The 21723-nt window shown below is 48.0% G+C and overlaps 2 protein-coding genes across 2 annotated transcripts in view; one reads left to right on the forward strand and one right to left on the reverse strand.

The window, feature by feature from the left end:
• The window catches only part of NUP188 (nucleoporin 188), a 67089-nt gene extending 50686 nt beyond the window's left edge, over positions 1 to 16403 (reverse strand). Inside the window, exons 1-8 of the mRNA XM_025358576.1 lie at positions 16330 to 16403; positions 11667 to 11721; positions 7770 to 7843; positions 4106 to 4190; positions 3487 to 3567; positions 2782 to 2826; positions 1303 to 1395; positions 1062 to 1181 (exon numbers count right to left, since the gene is read on the reverse strand). Coding sequence (XP_025214361.1) covers positions 1062 to 1181; positions 1303 to 1395; positions 2782 to 2826; positions 3487 to 3567; positions 4106 to 4190; positions 7770 to 7843; positions 11667 to 11721; positions 16330 to 16403 — 627 coding nt within the window. The remainder of the gene's footprint in view (positions 1 to 1061; positions 1182 to 1302; positions 1396 to 2781; positions 2827 to 3486; positions 3568 to 4105; positions 4191 to 7769; positions 7844 to 11666; positions 11722 to 16329) is intronic.
• Positions 15670 to 18552, forward strand: DOLK (dolichol kinase). The gene has a single exon (XM_025358577.1). It carries the CDS (start codon positions 16779 to 16781, stop codon positions 18393 to 18395), a length of 1617 nt encoding a protein of 538 aa, XP_025214362.1. The 5' UTR covers positions 15670 to 16778; the 3' UTR covers positions 18396 to 18552.
• Positions 18553 to 21723: the final 3171 nt, after the last annotated feature.

A 21723-nucleotide genomic window follows, 5' to 3' on the forward strand; every position in this document is an offset into this window, starting at 1 on the left:
AAAAAAAAAAAAAAAAAAAAAAAAGAATGATAATCTAGGTCAGGCGCAGTGGCTCACGTCTGTAATCCCAACACTTTTGGAGGCCAAGGCAGGCAGATCACCTGAGGTCGGGAGTTCAAGACCAGCCTGGCCCACATAGTGAAACCATATCTCTTATCTGTACTAAAAATACAAAAAATTAGCTGGGCATGGTGGCAGGTGCCTATAATCCTAGCTACTTGGGAGGCTGGGGCAGTAAAATCGCTAGAACCCAGGAAACAGGAGGTTGCAGTGAGCTGAGACTGTGCCATTGCACTCCAGCTTGAGCAACAGAGGGAGACTCCATCTCACCAAAAAAAAAAAAAAAAAAAAAAAAGGGCCGGGCGGGGGGGCTCAAGCCTGTAACCCAGCACTTTGGGAGGCCGAGAGGGGCGGATCACGAGGTCAGGAGATCAAGACCATCCTGGCTAACACGGTGAAACCCCGTCTCTACTAAAAATACAAAAACCTAGCCGGGCGAGGTGGCGGGCGCCTGTAGTCCCAGCTACTCGGGAGGCTGAGGCAGGAGAATGGCGTAAACCCGGGAGGCGGAGCTTGCAGTGAGCTGAGATCCGGCCACTGCACTCCAGCCTGGGCGACAGAGCGAGACTCCGCCTCAAAAAAAAAAAAAAAAAAGATAATCTGTATGTTTTAAATGAATGAATAAATAATTTAACTTGCAGTTCTATAAGCAAGGGTGTGCAATCCTCCTAAGAGTTCCAGGCCAGGTGTGGTGGCTCACGCTTGTAATCCCAGCAATTTGGGAGGCTAAGGTGGGCAGATCACCTGAGGTCAGGAGTTCGACACCAGCCTAGCCAAGGTGGTGAAACCCCGTCTCTACTAAAAATGCAAAAATTAGCTGGGTATGGCGACAGGTGCCTGTAATCCCAGCTACTTGGGTGGCTGAGGTAGGAGAACTGCTTAAACTCAGGAGATGGAGGTTGCAGTGAGCCAAGATCGCACCACTACACTCCAGCCTGGGTGACAATGCGAGACTCCATCTTAAAAAACAAGAGTTACAGGAGAGCACAGTAACCACATACCATGAGATTTCCATGTGTCTCCCAAGTTGGTGCTTCAGTTTTATAAAGCTCTTCAAACTGCTGTCTGTATTTTGAAACTAGTTCCTTCTCCAATTTATCAACACAGTCTGCATATTCAACCTTTAAAAATAATCAAGAGAGTAAATTATACCTAGAATAAAAGGTAAATATTCAAATAATATTAACAAAATTATTAAGATGATCCAGTGTAAAGAGAACCAAGAGGACTAAACAAGCTTACCCTATAGGGGTGTCTTTCATCTTGGAAGTAAGTGAGAAGGTGTAAGACACAACGAAGAATACAGGTTCTTTCTTCATAATAATAATCTGCAATCTGAGGAACCCAAAGATTCAAAATCAGTTACTCACCTTTGCACACAGGAAACTCAAGTTTAAATTTATTGATAATTTCACTTAAAGATGTGGATGGAAAAGTTAAATTTATATAAGGAATCACAGAAATGCAAACATACTGAATTAGGCCAAAATAAAGCAAAAGACTTTCATAAACCAGGATATACAGGATGAAAGGAATTATTGTTTAATAATATACACAAGTTTCCAAAAATGTTTTCTAGCATGATTTCTCAGAGCATTCATGTAGCACACAATGCTATCAACTGGCAGGCCAAACACATAAAAACAAATATAAAAATTCCACTGATATAGGTCCTAATTGCTTGTAACTAATGTACTTAGTTCTCACTAAATATAAAATAGGAAACTTCTTCAGAAGTCACAAATTCCACTTTAACACGAGATCCTAAGTGAGAAGGTTGCTGGAAAGGGACTGAAGAAATACAAATTAATCCTGTTGGACTTAGACCTAGAGGAAAAATATCCATGAACTTGTTCTCACCACCAGTAGCTGAAGAATCTCCTCGGGAGAAACTTTTCTACTGGATCCAGTGGATAAAAGCATCGTTTCGGCCGGGCACAGTGCCTCACCCCTGTAATCACAGCCCTTTGGGAGGCCGAGGCGGACGGATCACGAGGTCAGGAGATCAAGACCATGGTGAAACCCCGTCTCTACTAAAAAACTACAAAAAATCAGCCGGGCGTGGTGGCAGGCGCCTGTGGTCCCAGCTACTCGGGAGGCTGAGGCAGGAGCCTCGGGAGGCTGAGGCAGGGAGGGTGAACCCAGGAGGCAGAGCTTGCAGTGAGCCGAGATCGCGCCACTGCACTCCAGCCTGGGCGACAGAGTGAGACTCCATCTCAAAAAACACAACAAACAAACAAACAAACAAACAAAAGCATCGTTTCACAAATGAGTTAATATGCTTCTTCATAAAAACCTCCATGCTTATCCAACAGAAGAGTCAAAAGCCAGCAATGCTCAGGAAAATGAGGTCAAGAAGCTGTCACTCCGCCGGGCGCGGTGGCTCAAGCCTGTAATCCCAGCACTTTGGGAGGCCGAGACGGGCGGATCACGAGGTCAGGAGATCGAGACCATCCTGGCGAACACGATGAAACCCCGTCTCTACTAAAAATACATAAAAAACTAGCCGGGCGAGGTGGCGGGCGCCTGTAGTCCCAGCTACTCGGGAGGCTGAGGCAGGAGAATGGAGTAAACCCGGGAGGCGGAGCTTGCAGTGAGCTGAGATCCGGCCACTGCACTCCAGCCTGGGCTACAGAGCGAGACTCCGTCTCAAAAAAAAAAAAAAAAAAAATCTGTCACTCAATTTTACATCAAAGAATAGAAATGGTGACTACTACTGACCTTCAGGATTAAGGCCTGGCTCTGCCTCTCATCTTGCAGTACTGTCTGAAAAGAAAAACAGAGCAGTTAAGAGGCCATCTTTTAGGCAAAACTCAAGTAATAAGATACATACCTTCACTTCATCCTTCAAGATTATAATTGCACATTTATTTCTACATATACTTTCCACCTTATTTTCTACTCAAATGTACCCAAACCTGTGCTCAAATCCCTTCCCTTCTCCTCTGGCCTCAGTCCTCTTATGCAAAATGAGGGACTGGGCAGGCTAGAAATTCTACCAAATCCTTATCACCTCTAATAGCCCAAGATTCCATGATTAACATGTCAGTCTTTGACCTCTCCACTCCTCCAAGTATGAAGACAGATCTCAGCTTATGTGCATACATATTCTTTATTTTTTTAAAGAGATGGGGTCTCACTCTTTTGCCCCGGCTAGAGTGCAGCAGTGCGATCACAGTTGACTGAGCCTCAAACTCCTGGGCTCAAGTGATCCTCCTGCCTCAGCCTCCCAAGAAGCTGGGAGTACAGGCACAAGCCATTGCACCCAGGTCATGTTTTTTTAAAGCCTTTAGTAGGTCTTTCCTGAAGATGACTGTACCTGATCACCTACCACTGATAAAAGAATTGGTGCCAAAACCCTTCATTATCTAAAACTAACGGAAAACGGATAAAGGCAGCAGAAAGGAGCTGACATAAACCACAAACCTTTACTGAGTCCCGAGTACCCCTGTAGTCCTCTTGCAGGTAACACTGGAGTAACTGCACACTCTGTTCTTCATCAAGACCCTGAAACACAAGAGATTTTAAGTGAGGAACAGCCACTTCAGCTCAGAAGTCGCACACAGGACGCAGAGCATTTAAAGATTTGTCTTCTACAATGAACACAGGACTTGAATAAACAAAAATGCTACTCAAAGATTCATTCAACATAACAATTCTGACTCTAATGGAAGACAAGAGCCAGTCACTGACATACAATTTTTATTACAATTAAATGTACATGCCAGAAACAACGATGCTTATTCACCAAGCACTCTAATACAGCAGTAGGCGTGATGTGAGTTTCTGAAATGACAAACTTAATCACCTTAAAGACCACCACATGTCTGGTGAAGAAAACCCTATGATATGCAGTAAATGGATCAGGCAACTTTGACTTGTAACTTTTAGGGAGAAGAGTTACAACCTGGGTATTTATAAAACACAACATGTTCAATTTAATTCCCAAAACAAAAATAAACTGAATTTTCACTATCACTAGCAACACAACCATATACATCCACACTGCAAGTAATAAACTGAGCGAGTGCTAATTTTTACTCACCAAAAACTTGCTGATTCTTAAACCCAGTTCCTTCAATGGTGACGCTACATCTTTATTAGCTTTCACTTTTTCAGCTGAACTTGGGCTATGAAAAGAACAGTGAATCATTTCTTCATTCTCAATAGCCCACTGAGTTTAAAATAAAAATATTTTAAAATATTTTCACTACAGACTTTTTTCTGCCCTTCAGATGCCTATAAAATACACACACACACACACACACACACACACACACATATTCACCTCCACAGACTTTATAACACAGAACTGGTTATGCCTAAGTAACAACAAACAAACAAACAAACAAACGAAAGTGGTTAAATTAGTTACAACAATGTTATTTGTAAACACATTAAGTTACATTATTTTTGATCCTTACTACTACCCTGAAAGGCAAATATCACTATTCTCCTTTTACAAATGGAATTGCCAACAGTTAGAAAGGGTAAATAACTTACCAAAAATCCCACAGCTAATAAACAGTTGCTAAAATTTAAAACCAAGTCTGTGGCATACATACATATTATCTGTAATAGCTCTGTCCACTGAGAAAGCCTAGAAGTTATAACACTCCAATAGCAGCAGGCACATGCAGCACCCTGATCCTGCTTTACAATACCATTATCTAATAACAGCATTCCTTGGAGAATTGGTTGATTCTAGAGCCAGGGCAAGGAAAATACAAGAAAATCTTGAAGCATCTTATAGTCAAAGAAAGTACAGAAGCGTTTAAAAAACCAAAGTCCTTTTGGTAGGAGATAACTTAATAGAAAAAAAAAAAGGAAAAGAAAAAAAGAAAAAAGGAAGGACACGCCCAAAGGAGAGAGGCCAACCTAAAAGAATGCCCAATGGCCAAAGCTGAAACAAGGTATAAACAAAGTATAAAATAAATAAAATAAATATATTTGAGTCCATACTGATATAAACTAATGAATAAATAAATAGGGTAGGGAGAGGCCAGCACAATGGCTCATGCCTGTAATCCCAGCACTTTGGGAGGTTGAGGCAGGAGGGTAGCTTGAGGCCAGGAGTTTGAGACCAGCCTAGACAATAAAGTGAGACCTCCACCTCCACCAAAAATGAAAAAAATTACCTGGACATGGCTATATTTAGTACTCACTTCCAAAAAATAAAGTAGGAAAAGAGAAAAAAGTAACTTTACAGAGGAGAAACTTGTCTAACGCCTCCTTAACTGAGTGGCCAAGATTAATATCACCAGTGATTTCATGTGGACAGCATGTACTCTCTGCTATGATGTGGTAAGAAGGGTAGCTCAGCCAGGCGCGGTGGCTCACGCCTATAATCCCAGTACTTTGGGAGGCTGAGGCAGGCGGATCACCTGAGGTCAGAAGTTCAAGACCAGACTGACCAATATGGTGAAACCATGTTTCTACTAAAAACACAAAAATTATCCAGGCAAGGTGACGTGCACCTGTAGTCTCAGCTACTAGGGAGGCTGAGACAGAACTTCTTGAACCCAAGAGGCAGAGGTTGCAATGAGCTGAAATCGCACCACTGCACACCAGCATGGGCAACAAGAGCGAAACTCCATCTCAAAAAAAAGAAGTGCACCTCACCTCTGGGTATTCTTCCCAAAAACTCACAACCCCTAATAGTCTAGTAATAAGAAAAACATCAGACAAACCCAAATTGGGGGCATCCTACAAAATAACTGACCAGTCCTCAAACCTGTTCAAGGTCATGAAAATCAAGGTAAGACTAAGACACTGTCCAGCTAAGAGGAGACTACAGGCATCTGACAACTAGGTTGGATTCTGGAACAGAAAAAAGATAGTAAAGAAAACAGTAGGCTGGGTATGGCAGCCCACGCCTGTAATCTCAGCACTTTGGGAGGATGAGGCGGGCAGATCACTTGAGATCAAAAATACGAAAATTAGCAGGCATGGTGGCGGGTGCCTGTAATCCCAGCTACTCAGGAGGCTGAGGCAGGAGAATTGTTTAAACGCATGACGTGGAGGTTTCAGTGAGCCGAGATCGTGCCACTGCACTCCAGCCTGGGTAACAGAGGGAGACTGCGTCTCAAAAACAAAAACAACAACAACAAAATAACAGACACTGGGGCTGAGAGCGGTGACTCACACCTATAATCCCAGCACTTTGGGAGGCTGAGGTGGAAGGATCACTTGAGGTCAGGAGTTCAAGACCAGCCTGGCCAACATAGTGACACCCCATCTCTACTAAAAATAGAAAAAAATTAGCTGCGTGTGGTGGTGGGCACCTGTAATCCCAGCTATTCAGGAGGCTGAGGCAAGAGAATCACTTGAACCTGGGTGGTGGAGGTTGCAGTGAGCTGAGATTGTGACACTGCACTCCAGCCTGAGCGATAAGGGCAAAACTCCATCTCAAAAAAAAAAAAAAACAGGCCGGGCGCGGTGGCTCAAGCCTGTAATCCCAGCACTTTGGGAGGCCGAGACGGGCGGATCACGAGGTCAGGAGATCGAGACCATCCTGGCTAACATGGTGAAACCCCGTCTCTACTAAAAATACAAAAAACTAGCCGGGCGTGGTGGCGGGCGCCTGTAGTCCCAGCTACTCGGAGGCTGAGGCAGGAGAATGGCGTGAACCTGGGAGGCGGAGCTTGCAGTGAGCCGAGATCGCGCCACTGCACTCCAGCCTGGGTGACACAGCGCGAGACTCCGTCTCAAAAAAAAAAAAAAAAAAAAAAAAAAAGACACTGGAATGAGACCACCAGGTTCGAATCCTGGTTCTACCACTTACTAGTTGTACCATGGCAAGTTACTTAACCGCTTTGTGCCTCAGTTTCCCCATTGGTAAAATGGAAACAATGATAAGAGTACCTAAATGTGATAATATAGTGATTATCTTTTTTAAAAGTCCATGTATTTTAGATACAGAGTCAAGTATTTGCAGATAAAATAACAAGGTATCTGGGATTTACTTCAAGGTAATTATGGGGGAAGAGTTAACAGATGAATAACAAGGAAAAGTTCATCATTAACCCAAGGGAATGAAAATGGAAGGTAAAGATGTAATACATTCAAAATAAGTACAAAAGTCGAAGGGAAATGAGCTTGACTTCAACTATAATGCATAACAGAATGAGATCTGGACTAGGAATCAAGATCAAATAGGCCCAGCCCTACAAGCCATATTCTCTTTATTTGTAACTACTCTATATTTTATTACTGTGTTTTCCACTACCCAATACAAAGATCTATATATTCACCCAAAAAATAAAAGTAGTAACTATCTCAAAGGGGTGTTGTGGGGATTAAATAACTTTTGATAAGTCAGGTGTTTACAGTAATAATTGTTACATAGTTAACACTACACAAGTGTCAGTTCTTAGTATCATCGTGCTATCTCCCACCAATTAGTGCTCGCACAGACACTGTGGACTCTGAATAAATATCAGAAAATTCGTTGAATGTTTAATAAATCCTCATCCCCACACATAGGTCATAATTATATTCTACAATACTGTATTTCTAGAAGGAATTTCCTTTTCTTTCAGCCAACAAAAAAAACAAATGTAACCTACTCTTTTCCACTGGTAAATGAAATTGTATTATCTCTGGTATACATAACCCTACAAAATCATCAAAGCATACAGGAGGATGGTTTCATCCATGTCAGCTTCCTTAAGGGAATTACTTTAACCAGACGCCTGGAATTGCCATACCTGGGAGGTTTGTAGTAAGAAAGCCCCTCTAACAATCGCCGCCAATGTTTATTCAGTTCTGCCTCAATCTGACTCTGGAAAAGAACAAGGCAATTATACAAATGCAGAATTTTTTTTTTTTTTTGAGACAGAGTCTTGCTCTATCACCCAGGCTGGAGTGCAGTGGCACGAATTTGGCTGACCGCAACCTCCGCCTCCAGGGTTTTGAAAAAAAAAACCACCACGCCTGGCCTGTGGTAAAGTTTTATGTTCAAAACTTTTTCAGGAACTTTTTTTTTTTTTTTTTGAGACGGAGTCTCGCTCTGTCGCCCAGGCTGGAGTGCAGTGGCCGGATCTCAGCTCACTGCAAGCTCCGCCTCCCGGGTTTTTACACCATTCTCCTGCCTCAGCCTCCCGAGTAGCCGGGACTACAGGCGCCTGCCACCTCGCCCGGCTAGTTTTTCGTATTTTTTAGTAGAGACGGGGTTTCACCGTGTTAGCCAGGATGGTCTCGAACTCCTGACCTCGTGATCCGCCCGTCTCGGCCTCCCAAAGTGCTGGGATTACAGGCTTGAGCCACCGCGCCCGGCCTTTTCAGGAACTTTTTTTTTTTTTTTTTTTTGAGACGGAGTCTCGCTCTGTCACCCAGGCTGGAGTGCAGTGGCCGGATCTCAGCTCACTGCAAGCTCCGCCTCCCGGGTTCACGCCATTCTCCTGCCTCAGCCTCCCGAGTAGCTGGGACTACAGGCGCCTGCCACCTCGCCCGGCTAAGTTTTTGTATTTTTAGTAGAGACGGGGTTTCACTGTGTTAGTCAGGATGGTCTCGATCTCCTGACCTCGTGATCCGCCCGTCTCGGCCTCCCAAAGTGCTGGGATTACAGGCTTGAGCCACCGCGCCCGGCCTTCAGGAACTTTTTAAAGATACATTCCTATAAGCAAAATTATCAAATGAAGACATTTCAAAAAATGCCAAGGCTCTAAAATAAGTAACATTAATTCTGCTAACAATAGTAACAAAAATAAATGAGTGTCATCTTAACACTTTATCTTCACAGGGTCAGAACACTTGAAAATCAACATGAAGAACTGTCCTTTATTGATTATATACTTGGAAATAACCTAGAAACCAGGCCAGGTGCAGTGGCTCACATCTGTAATACCACCACTTTGGGAGGCCAAGCTGTGTGGATCCTTGAGCCCAGGAGTTCGAGACTAGCCTAGGCAACAAGGTAAAACCCCATCTCTACAAAAAAAACAAAAATTTGCCAGGCGTGGTGGCTAATTTCTGTGGTCCCAGTTGCTCAGGAGACTGAGGATCACTTGATCCTGGAGATGGAGGCTGCAGTGAGCCAAGATTGTGTCACTGCACTCCAGCCTGGTGGACAGAGTAAGACCATGTCTCAAAAATAAAAATAAAAATATTAGAAACCTCAAGCCTGTAATCCCAGCACTTTGGGAGGCCGAGACGGGCGGATCACGAGGTCAGGAGATTGAGAGCATCCTGGCTAACCCGGTGAAACCCCGTCTCTACTGAAAAAATACAAAAAACTAGCCGGGCGAGGTGGTGGGCGCCTGTAGTCCCAGCTACTCTGGAGGCTGAGGCAGGAGAATGGCGTAAACCCGGGAGGCGGAGCTTGCAGTGAGCTGAGATCCAGCCACTGCACTCTAGCCTGGGCGACAGAGCGAGACTCTGTCTCAAAAAAAAAAAAAAAAAAAAATATATATATATATATATATATATATATATATATATTAGAAACCACTGCCTCTATGATCAAGGCCTGAGAATCTTTCTTGGGCTGAGGTAGCAGAATGATATTTGTACCCCTACTCTCAGCAGCCAATCAATGAACACAGCTATCTTTTCATAAACGGAATCAATGAAATATAAAGCAAGGTAAATTTAGAAGACTTCAGTGGCTAGGCAAGGTAGTCTCAATTCAGCAAAGAAGTAGGGTATGAAAAATGTTTATAAAGCTTTTTGCTTTTTTGAGCCAGGGTCTCACTGTGTCTCCCAGGCTAGAGTTCACTGCAGCCTCAACCTCCCAGACTTAAGCAATCCTCTCACCTCGGACTCCTAAGTAGCTGGGACTACAGACATGCACCACCATGCCTGGCTAATTTTTTTTTTTTTTTTTTTTTTTGAGATGGAGTCTTGCTCTGTCACCCAGGCTGGAGTGCAGTGGCGCGATGGCTCACTGCAAGCTCCACCTCCTGGGTTCACGCCATTCTCCTGCCTCAGCCTCCTGAGTAGCTAGGACTACAGGCGCCCGCTACCACGTCCGGCTAATTTTTTTGTATTTTTAGTAGAGACGCAGTTTCACCTTGTTAGCCAAGATGGTCTCAATCTCCTGACCTTGTGATCCGCCCGTCTCGGCCTCCCAAAGTGCTGGGATTACAGGTGTGAGCCACCGTGCCCGGCCAACTAATTTTTTTTTTTTAATTCTTTGTAGAGACGGGGTCTTGCTATGTTGCCAGGGCTAGCCTTGAGCTTGTGCACTCAATTGATCCTTCTACCACGGCCTTCCAAAGTGCTGGGATTACAGGTATGAGCCACTGCATCTGGCCATGTTTATAGTTTTAGGAATAAAAAAAAGTGTTTACACCAGGCACAGTGGCTCACGCCTGTAATCCCAGCACTTTGGGAGGCTGAGGCAGGCAGATCACCTGAGGTCAGGAGTTCGAGACCAGCCTGGGCAACATGGTGAAACCCCATCTCTACTAAAAATACAAAAATTAGCCGGGCGTGGTGGCATGCACCTGTAATCCCCAGCTCCTTAAGAGGCTAAGGCAGGGAATCATTTGAACCCAGGAGACACAGGTTGCAATGAGCCCAGATCGTGCCACTGCACTCCAACCTGGCGAGAACCAGACTCCGTCTCAACAACAACAACAACAACAAAAAACGTAGCTGGGTGTGGTGGCTCATGCCTGTAACCCCAGCACTTTGGAATGCTGAGGGAGGCAGATCACCTGAGGTCAGAAGTTCGAGAACGACCTGGCCAACATGGCAAAACCCTGTCTCTACTAAAAATATAAACATCAGCCGGGCATGGTGGCGGACACCTCTAATCCCAGCTACTCGGGAGGCTGAGGCAGGAGAATCACTTGAACCCAGATGGCAAAGGTTGAAGTGAGCCAAGATCGAGCTACTACACTCCAGCCTGGGAGCAAGATTCCTGTCTCAAAAAAAAAAAGAAAAAAAAAAGTGGCCAGGTGCAGTGGCTCAAGCCTGTAATCCCAGGACTTTGAGATGCCAAGGCGGGTGGATCACCTGAGGTCAGGAGTTCAAGACCAGCCTGGCCAACAATGGTGAAACCCTGTCTCCACTAAAAATACAAAACTTAGCCAGGCGTGGTGGCATGCACCTGTAATCTCAGCTACTCAGGAGGCTGAGGAAGGAGAATCGCTTGAACCTGGGAGGCAGAGGTTGCAGTGAGCTGAGATCATGCTATTACACTCCAGCCTGGGTAACAAGAGTGAAACTCTACCTCAAAATAAATAAATAGGCCAGGCACAGTAGCTCACACCTATAATCACAGTAATTTGGGAGGTCAAAGAGGGCAGATCACCTGAGGTCAGGAGTTTGAGACCAGCCTGACCAAAATGCAGAAACCACATCCCTACCAAAAATACAAAATTAGTCAGGTGTGGTGGTGCATGCCTGTAACACTAGCTACTGAGGAGGCTGAGTCAGGAGAATCGCTTGAACCTGGGAGGCGGAGGTTGCGGTGAACCGAGTTCACGCCACTGCACTCCAGCCTGGGCAACAAGAGCGAAACTCCGTCTCTAAATAAATAAATAAATAAATGTGTTTACTTCCTACATTTAAAAAAAAAAAAAAAAGGGTTTTTTTTTTTTTGTAACAAAAGCTACATGAAGAACCCAGAGAACCCACTCAAGAACACCGCCACTTACCAGCTCTCTCAGAGCTGACCTTCCAAGCAGAATAGTCCACAGTTCTCTACTGCTTCTGTAAAATGAAAGAACAGAGATAATTTTTCTCTTTTTGATCATACAAACTTGTACACTGCCTCAGAGCCATTTTGTCTACTCTCTACAAGCAAAACATCTCAATATACAAAATGATTTGTTAAATTTTTGGAAAGTAATCTTTTATACAATAATATTGTTACAGGCGGGCGCAGTAACTCATGCCTGTAATCATGGCACTTTGGGAGGCCGAGGCAGGCGGATCATGAGGTCAGGAGATAGAGACCATCCTGGCTAACACGGTTAAACCGTCTCTACTAGGCCGGCCGCGGTGGCTCAAGCCTGTAATCCCAGCACTTTGGGAGGCCGAGACGGGCGGATCAGGAGGTCAGGAGATCGAGACCATCCTGGCTAACACGGTGAAACCCCGTCTCTACTAAAAAATACAAAAAACTAGCCAGGCGAGGTGGCGGGTGCCTGTAGTCCCAGCTACCCAGGAGGCTGAGGCAGGAGAATGGCGTAAACCCGGGAGGCGGAGCTTGCAGTGAGCTGAGATCCGGCCACTGCACTCCAGCCTGGGCGACAGAGCGAGACTCCGTCTCAAAAAAAAAACAAAAAAAACAAAACCGTCTCTACTAAAAATACAAAAAATTGGCCGGGCGTTGTGGCGGGTGCCTGTATCCCCAACTACTTGGGAGGCTGAGACAGGAGAATGGCATGAACCCAGGAGGTGGAGCTTGCAGTGAGCCGAGATCGCGCCACTGCACTCCAACCTGGGCAACAGAGCAAGACTCCACTTCAAAAAAATAATAATAATAAAATTTAAGGCCGGGCGCGGTGGCTCAAGCCTGTAATCCCAGCACTTTGGGAGGCCGAGACGGGCGGATCACGAGGTCAGGAGATCGAGACCATCCTGGCTAACACAGTGAAACCCTGTCTCTACTAAAAATACAAAAAACTTAGCCGGGCGAGGTGGCGGGCGCCTGTAGTCTCAGCTACTCGGGAGGCTGAGGCAGGAGAATGGCGTAAACCCGGGAGGCAGAGCTTGCAGTGAGCTGAGATCCGGCCACTGCACTCCAGCCTGGGTGACAGAGCGAGACTCCATCTCAAAAAAAAAATAAATAAATAAATAAATAAAAAATAATAAAATTTAAAAATACTGTTAGAAATTTAATGTTCAAAATATCAATTAGGAAACTAAAACATAAGATTTTAACCTGGCCAGGCACGGTGGCTCATGCCTGTAATCCCAGCAGTTTGGGAGGCTAAGTTGGGTGGATCACCTGAGGTCAGGAGTTTGAGACCAGCGTGGCCAACATGGCCCCATCTCTACTAAACAAAAACCTCATCTCTACTAAAAATACAAAAATTAGTCGGGCATGGTAGCAGGTTCCTGTACTCCCAGATACTCGGGAGGCTGATACACAAAAATCGCTTGAACACAGGAGGCAGAGGTTGCAATAAGCCAAGATCACACTACTGCACTCCAGCCTGGGTGACGATGTGTCTATCTCCAACAAACAAACAAAAAAAGACATTCTCTCAATAAATAGTTATTACTTAAAAAAAAAAGTTATTAAAGGTACAGAGATTTTATTTTGTCAGATTCTAAACCATCACTGAGAATAGTAATCTGTAATAATCAAACACTGCTTAGAAAGCCTATCTGCAGAGAGAGAAGGGATGAAAAGATCCTAAACTATGCTAAACATTTTGCAAAAAGAATGCAAGCTATGGCTGGACGTGGTAGCTCACGCCTGTAATCCCAGCACTTTGGGAGGCCGAGGTAGGCGGATCACGAGGTCAAGAGATCGAGACCATCCTGGCCAACAAGGTGAAAACCCGTCTCTACTAAAAACACAAAAATTAGCTAGGCATGGTAGTGCGTGCTTGTAGTCCCAGCTACTCGGGAGGCTGAGGCAGGATAATCGCTTGAACCCGGAGGCAAAGGTTGTAGTGAGCCGAGATCGCATCACTGCATTCCAGTCTGGCGACAAAGCGAGACTCCTTCTCAAAAACAAACAAACAAAAAAGAATGCAAACTATGTTAACTACAAGGTAAAACGAAAAAATAAGCCGGGAACAGTGGCTCACACCTGTAATCCCAGCACTTTGGAAGGCCAAGGTGGAAGGAGTACTTGAGCCCTGGAATTTGAGACCAGCCTGGGCAACATGGCGAATCCCTGTCTCTACAAAAAAAAAATAGAAAATTAGCTAGTGTGGGCCGGGCACAATGGCTCACACCTGTAATTCCAGCACTTTGGGAGGCTGAAGCGGGCGGATCACTTGAGGTCAAGAGTTCGAGACCAGCCTGGACAGATCAGATGGTGAAACCCCATCTCTACTAAAAATACAAAAATTAGCCAGGCATGGTGGCAGATGCCTGTAGTCCCAGCTATTGGGAGACTGAGGCACAATAATCACTTGCACCCAGGAGGTGGAGGTTGCAGTGAGCTGAGATCGCGCCACTGCACTCCAGCCTGGGCGACAAAGAATCTGTCTCAAAAAAAAAAAAAAAAATTAGCTAGTGTGGTGGTGTGCACCTATGTTCCCAGCTCCTGGGAGGGCTCATGATGTAGGAGGCGCCACTGAGCCCTGGAGGGCAAGGCTGCAGTGAGTCATAATCAGGAGTGATCAAGGAGGATCACCTGAGCCTAGGAGTTCGAGATTAGCATGGGCAACACAGTGAGATCTTGTCTCTACAGAAAATACAAAAATTAGCCAGGCATGGTGGCATGTGCCTGTAGCCCTAGCTACTTTGGAGGCTGAGGTGGGAGAATCAGTTGGGCCAGGGAGGCAGAGGTTGCAGTGAGCCAAGATCCTGCCACTGCACTCCAGCCTGCGTGACAGAACAAGACCCCTTCTCCAAAAAAAAAAAAAACAAAAAACAAAAAAACACTGTAACACAAAGCACTAGCTCTGTTTTAAAATTGTCAGCCTGTAATCCCAGCACTTTGGGAGGCCGAGGCCAGTGGATCACCTGAGGTCATGGGTTGGAGACCAGCCTGGCCAACATGGTGAAACCCTGTCTCTATTAAAAATACAAGAAATTAGTTGCACGTGGTAGCGGGCGCCTGTAATCCCAGCTATTCGGGAGACTGAGGCAGGAGAATCCTTTGAACCCAGGAGGCAGAGGTTGCAGTGAGTGAAAATCGGGCCAGTGCACTTCAGCCTGGGCAACAACAGTGAGACTCTGTCTCAAATAACTAGTCTTTTAGGATTTTCTCATCAAAAGAGGTTTAAACACACCTAAAATTTATACATCTCTTTCCTAATGGTTAATGCTTTAAAAGCAACTTCGATTCTGCTCAATGAATAGCCACCAACTCCCACATGGCACACTGGAATCACTAATCATTTTTCTCATAACAAGACAGTATTCAGGCCAGGCAAGGTGGCTCATGCCTGTAATCCAGCAGTTAAAGAGGCTGAAGCTGACAGATCACTTGAGGTCAGGAGTTCCAGACCAGCCTGGCCAAAATGGTGAAACCCTGTCTCCACTTAAAACACAAAAATTAGCCGGGTGTGGTGGTGCGCACCTATAGTCTTATCTACTGGGGAGGCTGAGGCAGGAGAATCGCTTGAACCCGGGAGGCAGAGGTTGCAGTGAGCCGAGATGGCGCCACTGGACTCCAGCCTGGGCGACACTGTGAGACTCCATCTAAAAAAAAAAAAAAAAAAAAAAAAAGTGGGGAAAACACTGCTGGCACAGGGAAGGATAAGAGGCAGGGATGTTTAATTTTAAGGAGGGAGGGTGGTGGGAAGACCAAAGACCTTCGAGCTGCAATGTGGAAAACGGAGGGAGGCGTGGTGGTCTGGTTATAGCACTGGAGGCACGCAGACTTCAGCCTGAATCCTCTCTTTATCACTTGGCTAGCTCTGAGCCGGACTTCTGAGTCATCCGTGAAATACAAGGCGCCTCTCGGAGTTGCGAGAATTGAATGAGGTAACTCATGGGAAGCGCTCCATCAGGGTCTGACGCTAGAAAGCACTTTGTGAGAATTGTAGATTTCCTATGTAATATTTCATCTTCTTGTCCCTAAAGCCTAGTTCAGTCCCTTAAATCTCTTGGAGGATTTGGACATGCTCGCCGACTGATTCAATGCAAGAAAAGGACGATTCGAGGCGTGGAGAGGGCAGAAACCGCAAGCGCGGCTCCGCTCGACGCGAAACAAAATCCTAACAAGAACAGACCGCGGGAGAGGTTGGGGAGCCAGCAGGGCGCACGCGACGCCGGGGCAGGACGCTGGGAGCCTGCAGCAGGGACGTGGGTAGGGGGTACCCGAGGCGACCGCAAAGCTCCCCGTGGCTCGAGGGAGCGTCACGGCCGGACAAGGAAGCGCGGGTGGGGCGCCAAGGGACGCGCCGGAGCTGAGAGGAGAGGAAGGCAAAGTGCCCTGGATGAGGAGATGGGAGGCCAACCGCGGAGCGAAGGGGTGAAGAGCCGGCCCCCCTCCTGAAGAAGACTTCAGATCCCCGCGCGCGGGGACCGTTTGGACGTAACCGCCTCCTGTCTCAGTGCCCGTCCACCCAGCCGGGGTTGGCCCTGCCACCGTCGCCACATCCCGCCTCCAATTCCCGCCCCTCTTCCGCTCGGCTTTGACCCCGCGCCTCACAGCCACCCCGGTCCACTCGACCCGCTCCGCACCTCACACACGGCCCGCCGGCGGCCGCCGCCATCTTCGAGCGCGCGCGCGCCCTAACCCCGCCCCCAGACGCCATGCCCACGTGACCGCTCGCCCCCGGACCGGGAGCGTGGGCGGGGATTTCATCACGTGACGTTGCCGCGGGGCAGTGCCAAGATGGCGAGGCCCAAAGAGGTGAGGAGCCGGCAGCGGGGGCGGCTGTAACTGAGAGGAAGGCTGCAGAGTGGCGACGTCTACGCCGTAGGTTGGAGGCTGTGGGGGGTGGCCGGGCGCCAGCTCCCAGGCCGCAGAGAGTGACCTGCGGTGGAGTTCCCTCCTCGCTGTTGGAGAACGGAGGGAGAAGGTTGCTGGCCGGGTGAAAGTGCCTCCCTCTGCTTGGCGGGGCTGAGGGGCCCGAAGTCTAGGACGTCCGTAGTCACCCCGGCCTCTGTGAAGCCCCAGGTCTAGAGACATGACCCGAGAGTGCCCATCGCCGGCCCCGGGGCCTGGGGCTCCGCTGAGTGGATCGGTGCTGGCAGAGGCGGCAGTAGTGTTTGCAGTGGTGCTGAGCATCCATGCAACTGTATGGGACCGATACTCGTGGTGCGCCGTGGCCCTCGCAGTGCAGGCCTTCTACGTCCAATACAAGTGGGACCGGCTGCTACAGCAGGGAAGCGCCGTCTTCCAGTTCCGAATGTCCGCAAACAGTGGCCTACTGCCCGCCTCCATGGTCATGCCTTTACTTGGACTAGTCATGAAGGAACGGTGCCAGGCTGCTGGGAACCCGTTCTTTGAGCGTTTTGGCATTGTGGTGGCAGCCACTGGCATGGCAGTGGCCCTCTTCTCATCAGTGTTGGCGCTCGGTATCACTCGCCCAGTGCCAACCAACACTTGTGTCATCTTGGGCTTGGCTGGAGGTGTTATCATTTATATCATGAAGCACTCGCTGAGCGTGGGGGAGGTGATCGAAGTCCTGGAAGTCCTGCTGATCTTCGTTTATCTCAACATGATCCTGCTGTACCTGCTGCCCCGCTGCTTCACCCCTGGTGAGGCACTGCTGGTATTGGGTGGCATTAGCTTTGTCCTCAACCAGCTCATCAAGCGCTCTCTGACACTGGTGGAAAGTCAGGGGGACCCAGTGGACTTCTTCCTGCTGGTGGTGGTAGTAGGGATGGTACTCATGGGCATCTTTTTCAGCACTCTCTTTGTCTTCATGGACTCAGGCACCTGGGCCTCCTCCATCTTCTTCCACCTCATGACCTGTGTGCTGACCCTTGGTGTGGTCCTACCCTGGCTGCACCGGCTCATCCGCAGGAACCCCCTGCTCTGGCTTCTGCAGTTCCTTTTCCAGACAGACACCCGTATCTACCTCCTAGCCTATTGGTCTCTGCTGGCCACCTTGGCCTGCCTGGTGGTGCTGTACCAGAATGCCAAGCGGTCATCTTCCGAGTCCAAGAAGCACCAGGCCCCCACCATCGCCCGAAAGTATTTCCACCTCATTGTGGTAGCCACCTACATCCCAGGTATCATCTTTGACCGGCCACTGCTCTATGTAGCTGCCACTGTATGTCTGGCGGTCTTCATCTTCCTGGAGTATGTGCGCTACTTCCGCATCAAGCCCTTGGGTCACACTCTACGGAGCCTCCTGTCCCTTTTTCTGGATGAACGAGACAGTGGACCACTCATTCTGACACACATCTACCTGCTCCTGGGCATGTCTCTTCCCATCTGGCTGATCCCCAGACCCTGCACACAGAAGGGTAGCCTGGGGGGAGCCAGGGCCCTCGTCCCCTATGCTGGTGTCCTGGCTGTGGGTGTGGGTGATACTGTGGCCTCCATCTTTGGTAGCACCATGGGGGAGATCCGCTGGCCTGGAACCAAAAAGACTTTTGAGGGGACCATGACATCTATATTTGCGCAGATCATTTCCGTAGCTCTGATCTTAATCTTTGACAGTGGAGTGGACCTAAACTACAGTTACGCTTGGATTTTGGGGTCCATCAGCACTGTGTCCCTCCTGGAAGCATACACTACACAGATAGACAATCTCCTTCTGCCTCTCTACCTCCTGATATTGCTGATGGCCTAGCTGTTACAGTGCAGCAGCAGTGACAGAGGAAACAGACATGGGGAGGGCGAACAGTCCCCACAGCAGACAGCTACTTGGGCGTGAAGAGCCACGGTGTGAAAAGCAGATTTGATTTTTCAGTTGATTCAGATTTAAAATAAAAATCAAAGCTCTCCTAGTTCTAGTTTTGCTGATACTTATTTTTTATTTTTTATTTTTTTTTTGGAGACAGTTTTGCGCTTGTTGCCCAGGTTGGAGTGCAGTGTTGCGATCTCGGCTCACCGCAACCTCTGCCTCCCAGGTTCAAGTGATTCTCCTGCCTCAGCCTCCCTAGTAGCTGGGATTATACGCATGTGCCACCACGCGCTAATTTTGTATTTTTAGTAGAGACAGGGTTTCTCCATGTTAGTCAGGCTGGTCTCGAACTCCCGACTTCAGGTGGTCCGCCTGCCTCGGCCTCCCAAAGTGCTGGGATTACAGGTGTGAGCCACTGTCCCAGCCTTGCTGATATTTAAAATGAAAAGAGTCTTAAGGGATAATCCAGCAACTCAAAGAACCTGAGTGTGCTGTAGAGCGCCCCCTCTTTCACCCTGCAGCCTCGGAGGAGGCCAGAGTGGATGCTGGGGGGAGTAAAGCATAATGGTTAACACTTTAGTCTCTGGGTCAAACTAATCTGGTCAGAATCCTTGGTCAGAATCTGGTCAGAATCCTTGGCTGCACAGCTTCTTATTAACTTTGTGACCTTGGATGGCTGGGCCATTTAGTCAGGCTGAACCTCAATTATCTTGCAGATGGGAGTAATGACAGCCCATACCTCGAGGGGTGTTGTGAGGGTCCAGCCTAGAGCCCACCCTTGAAAAGCAGTCAGGGCCAGGCTCAAACCTGTAATCCCAGCACTTTGTGGCTCAAGCCTGTAATCCCAGCACTTTGGGAGGCTGAGGCGGGCGGATCACGAGGTCAGGAGATCGAGACCATCCTGGCTAACACGGTGAAACCCTACCTCTACTAAAAAATACAAAAAACTAGCCGGGCGAGTTGGCGGGCGCCTGTAGTCCGAGCTACTCGGGAGGCTGAGGCAGGAGAATGGCGTGAACCCCGAGAGGCGGAGCTTGCAGTGAGCCAAGATCCGGTCACTGCACTCCAGCCTGGGCGACAGAGCGAGACTCCGTCTCAAAAAAAAAAAAAGCAGTCAGAAAGGGAAAGAGTCATTTCTACCAAAGACCAGTCCTCATCTTAGCGAAAAGCTGAAAAGCTAGGCAAACCATTTTGAAACCAGAGTGACCTTTGCTCTCCTGACTTCACTTGGAGGTGGAGAACCCCTGAGGGAAAGAGCCCAGGGCTAGGAATTACTGAAGGGAGAGGTGGGTCAACTTTGGCGGGGTTGAGGGAGGGTCACATCCTGCTTGGGCTGGATCTTGTATTAGCCAACCCCACCCCGCCTCTGGTGTCCCACTGAGCGGTGCCCATAGAGAAAGATGGGCTGAATAGCACCAGGACCTCATCAAGGGGTCCTTCCTAAGACCCTTCCACATTCTAGTCATGTCCAAACCTGTGTGTGTTTCTTCCCAAGGTAGGAAAGATCCACAGGGGGTGGGGGAGTTTCCTGAGAGGTAAAATGACTGTATGAGAGGCCCACGCTCCAGCCTTGCTCTCTGAGAGGACAGGCTCTGGGACTGCCTCGTTCCCCACCCCATCCCCCAAGGCTAGCACAGGGGGCTGACGAGGAGCAGGAAATCAGTAGATATGGGAGTCCATCTGCACTGTGTCCCTCCCGGAAGTGTACACTACACAGATAGTGAATGCATAAACATTTTCCGTCACTAGGAAGATAGCACAGCAAGATTCCTGAGACTGGACAAGGTTCTCCCTTTCTCCCCCAGCTTAGGGAGGACGTCAGAGGAGGTGAGAGCTTTGGTCCACCAAGGCCAGAAGCCAGGAGCAGAGCTCCAGGGAGCCGAAGCTTCTGCTTGAGAATCACTGCCATGTCCTTTCCCTCAGAGGAAAGTGTTGAGACATTCCTTTGGGACTCAACAGAGACGCTTCCCTTCTCTCAGGCTCCCTCCTATTATTTGCAAAAAGAGGCAGCAATATGTTGGTAAAAGCACCAGCTTTGCCCCAGGGACTCCCAGGGTGGCCTTGGGAAAGGGCTCTACCCTCTGGGCCTTGGGTTTTCTATGTATATAGTTGGGGGATAGGCTACATCAGGGTCACAAACTCAAATGAACGCAGTGAACGACAACAGGGGACCACACTGAGCCTCTAAGGGAGCTCCAGCCAGAAGCCACTATGCTAGAGTATAGGCCCCATGTTGTCAATTGCATGCTCGTTCAAGGAAGCTTAGGAACCTGGATAGTTATGTGAAATCTACAAGTTTTTTCTTAAATGCTGAGGCCTGGCCAGGCACGGTGGCTCAGACCTGTAATCCCAGCACTTTGGGAGGCCGAGGCGGGTGGATCACTAGGTCAGAAGTTCAAGACCAACCTGGCCAAGATGGTGAAACCCTGTCTCTACTAAAAATACAAAAATTAGCTGGATGTGGTGGCGGGCGCCTGTAATCCCAGCTACTCAGGACACTGAGGCAGAGAATTGCTTGAACCCGGGAGGCAGAGGTTGCAGTGAGTTGAGATCATGCCACTGCACTGCAGCCTGGGTGACAGAGCGAGACTCTGTCTCAAAAAAAAAAAAAAGAAAAAAGGCTGAGGCCCAGAAAAAATGCATCTGTGGGCTGGAATCAGGCTGTGGTCTCCAGTTTGTAGCCTCTGGGCCAAACCTCAGCTGAGGAAGTTTTAGATGTGGTAGTTGTTCTGAAGGTCTGAGTGCCTGCCAGGCATGCCCAAACAGGAAGGGCCCCTGAAAGCCCTAGTCTGGCCCCCTTACTGGACACGGGAGGAAACAAGCCCAGAGGAAGGAAAGGCCCTGGCCTGAGACCAGGGAGCAAGTTGCTCACAGAGCCAGGACCAGAACCTGGAACTCTGGATTCCTAGCTCTGGGCATCTCTGCTCCCCAAGAAGGGAAGATGAGGCAGTGTCAAGGTTAGGAGCACAGGCTCTGCATGAGGCTGAGCCTGCTGAAGAACCGAGCAGCTGTGACTTGGGCAGGTCATTTACCCCCCCCTTGGCTCAGCGTCTTCTTCTGTAAGTACAGATGATAATGGCACTTACCTCTCCTAGTGAGGATTCCATGAGATAAAGCCTGTGAAGGTCTCAGCACAGAGCGGGGCACACAGTGAGTGCCCACTAAATGTTACTTATTAAAATCATGCAAGCCACGCCAAACAGGGCTGGGGTACCTGGGATGCATTTTAGCATCTTGTCTGGAAAGCAATTTTTTTTTTTTTTTTTTTTTTTTT

The sequence above is a fragment of the Theropithecus gelada genome, chromosome 15 (genome assembly GCF_003255815.1).
Source record: "Theropithecus gelada isolate Dixy chromosome 15, Tgel_1.0, whole genome shotgun sequence".
NCBI classification, from domain to species: domain Eukaryota; kingdom Metazoa; phylum Chordata; class Mammalia; order Primates; family Cercopithecidae; genus Theropithecus; species Theropithecus gelada.

What these genes read in the sequence shown, in the direction of transcription:
- DOLK (XM_025358577.1), top strand. Translation starts at nt 16,779, where the DNA reads ATGACCCGAGAGTGCCCATCGCCGGCCCCGGGGCCTGGGGCTCCGCTG.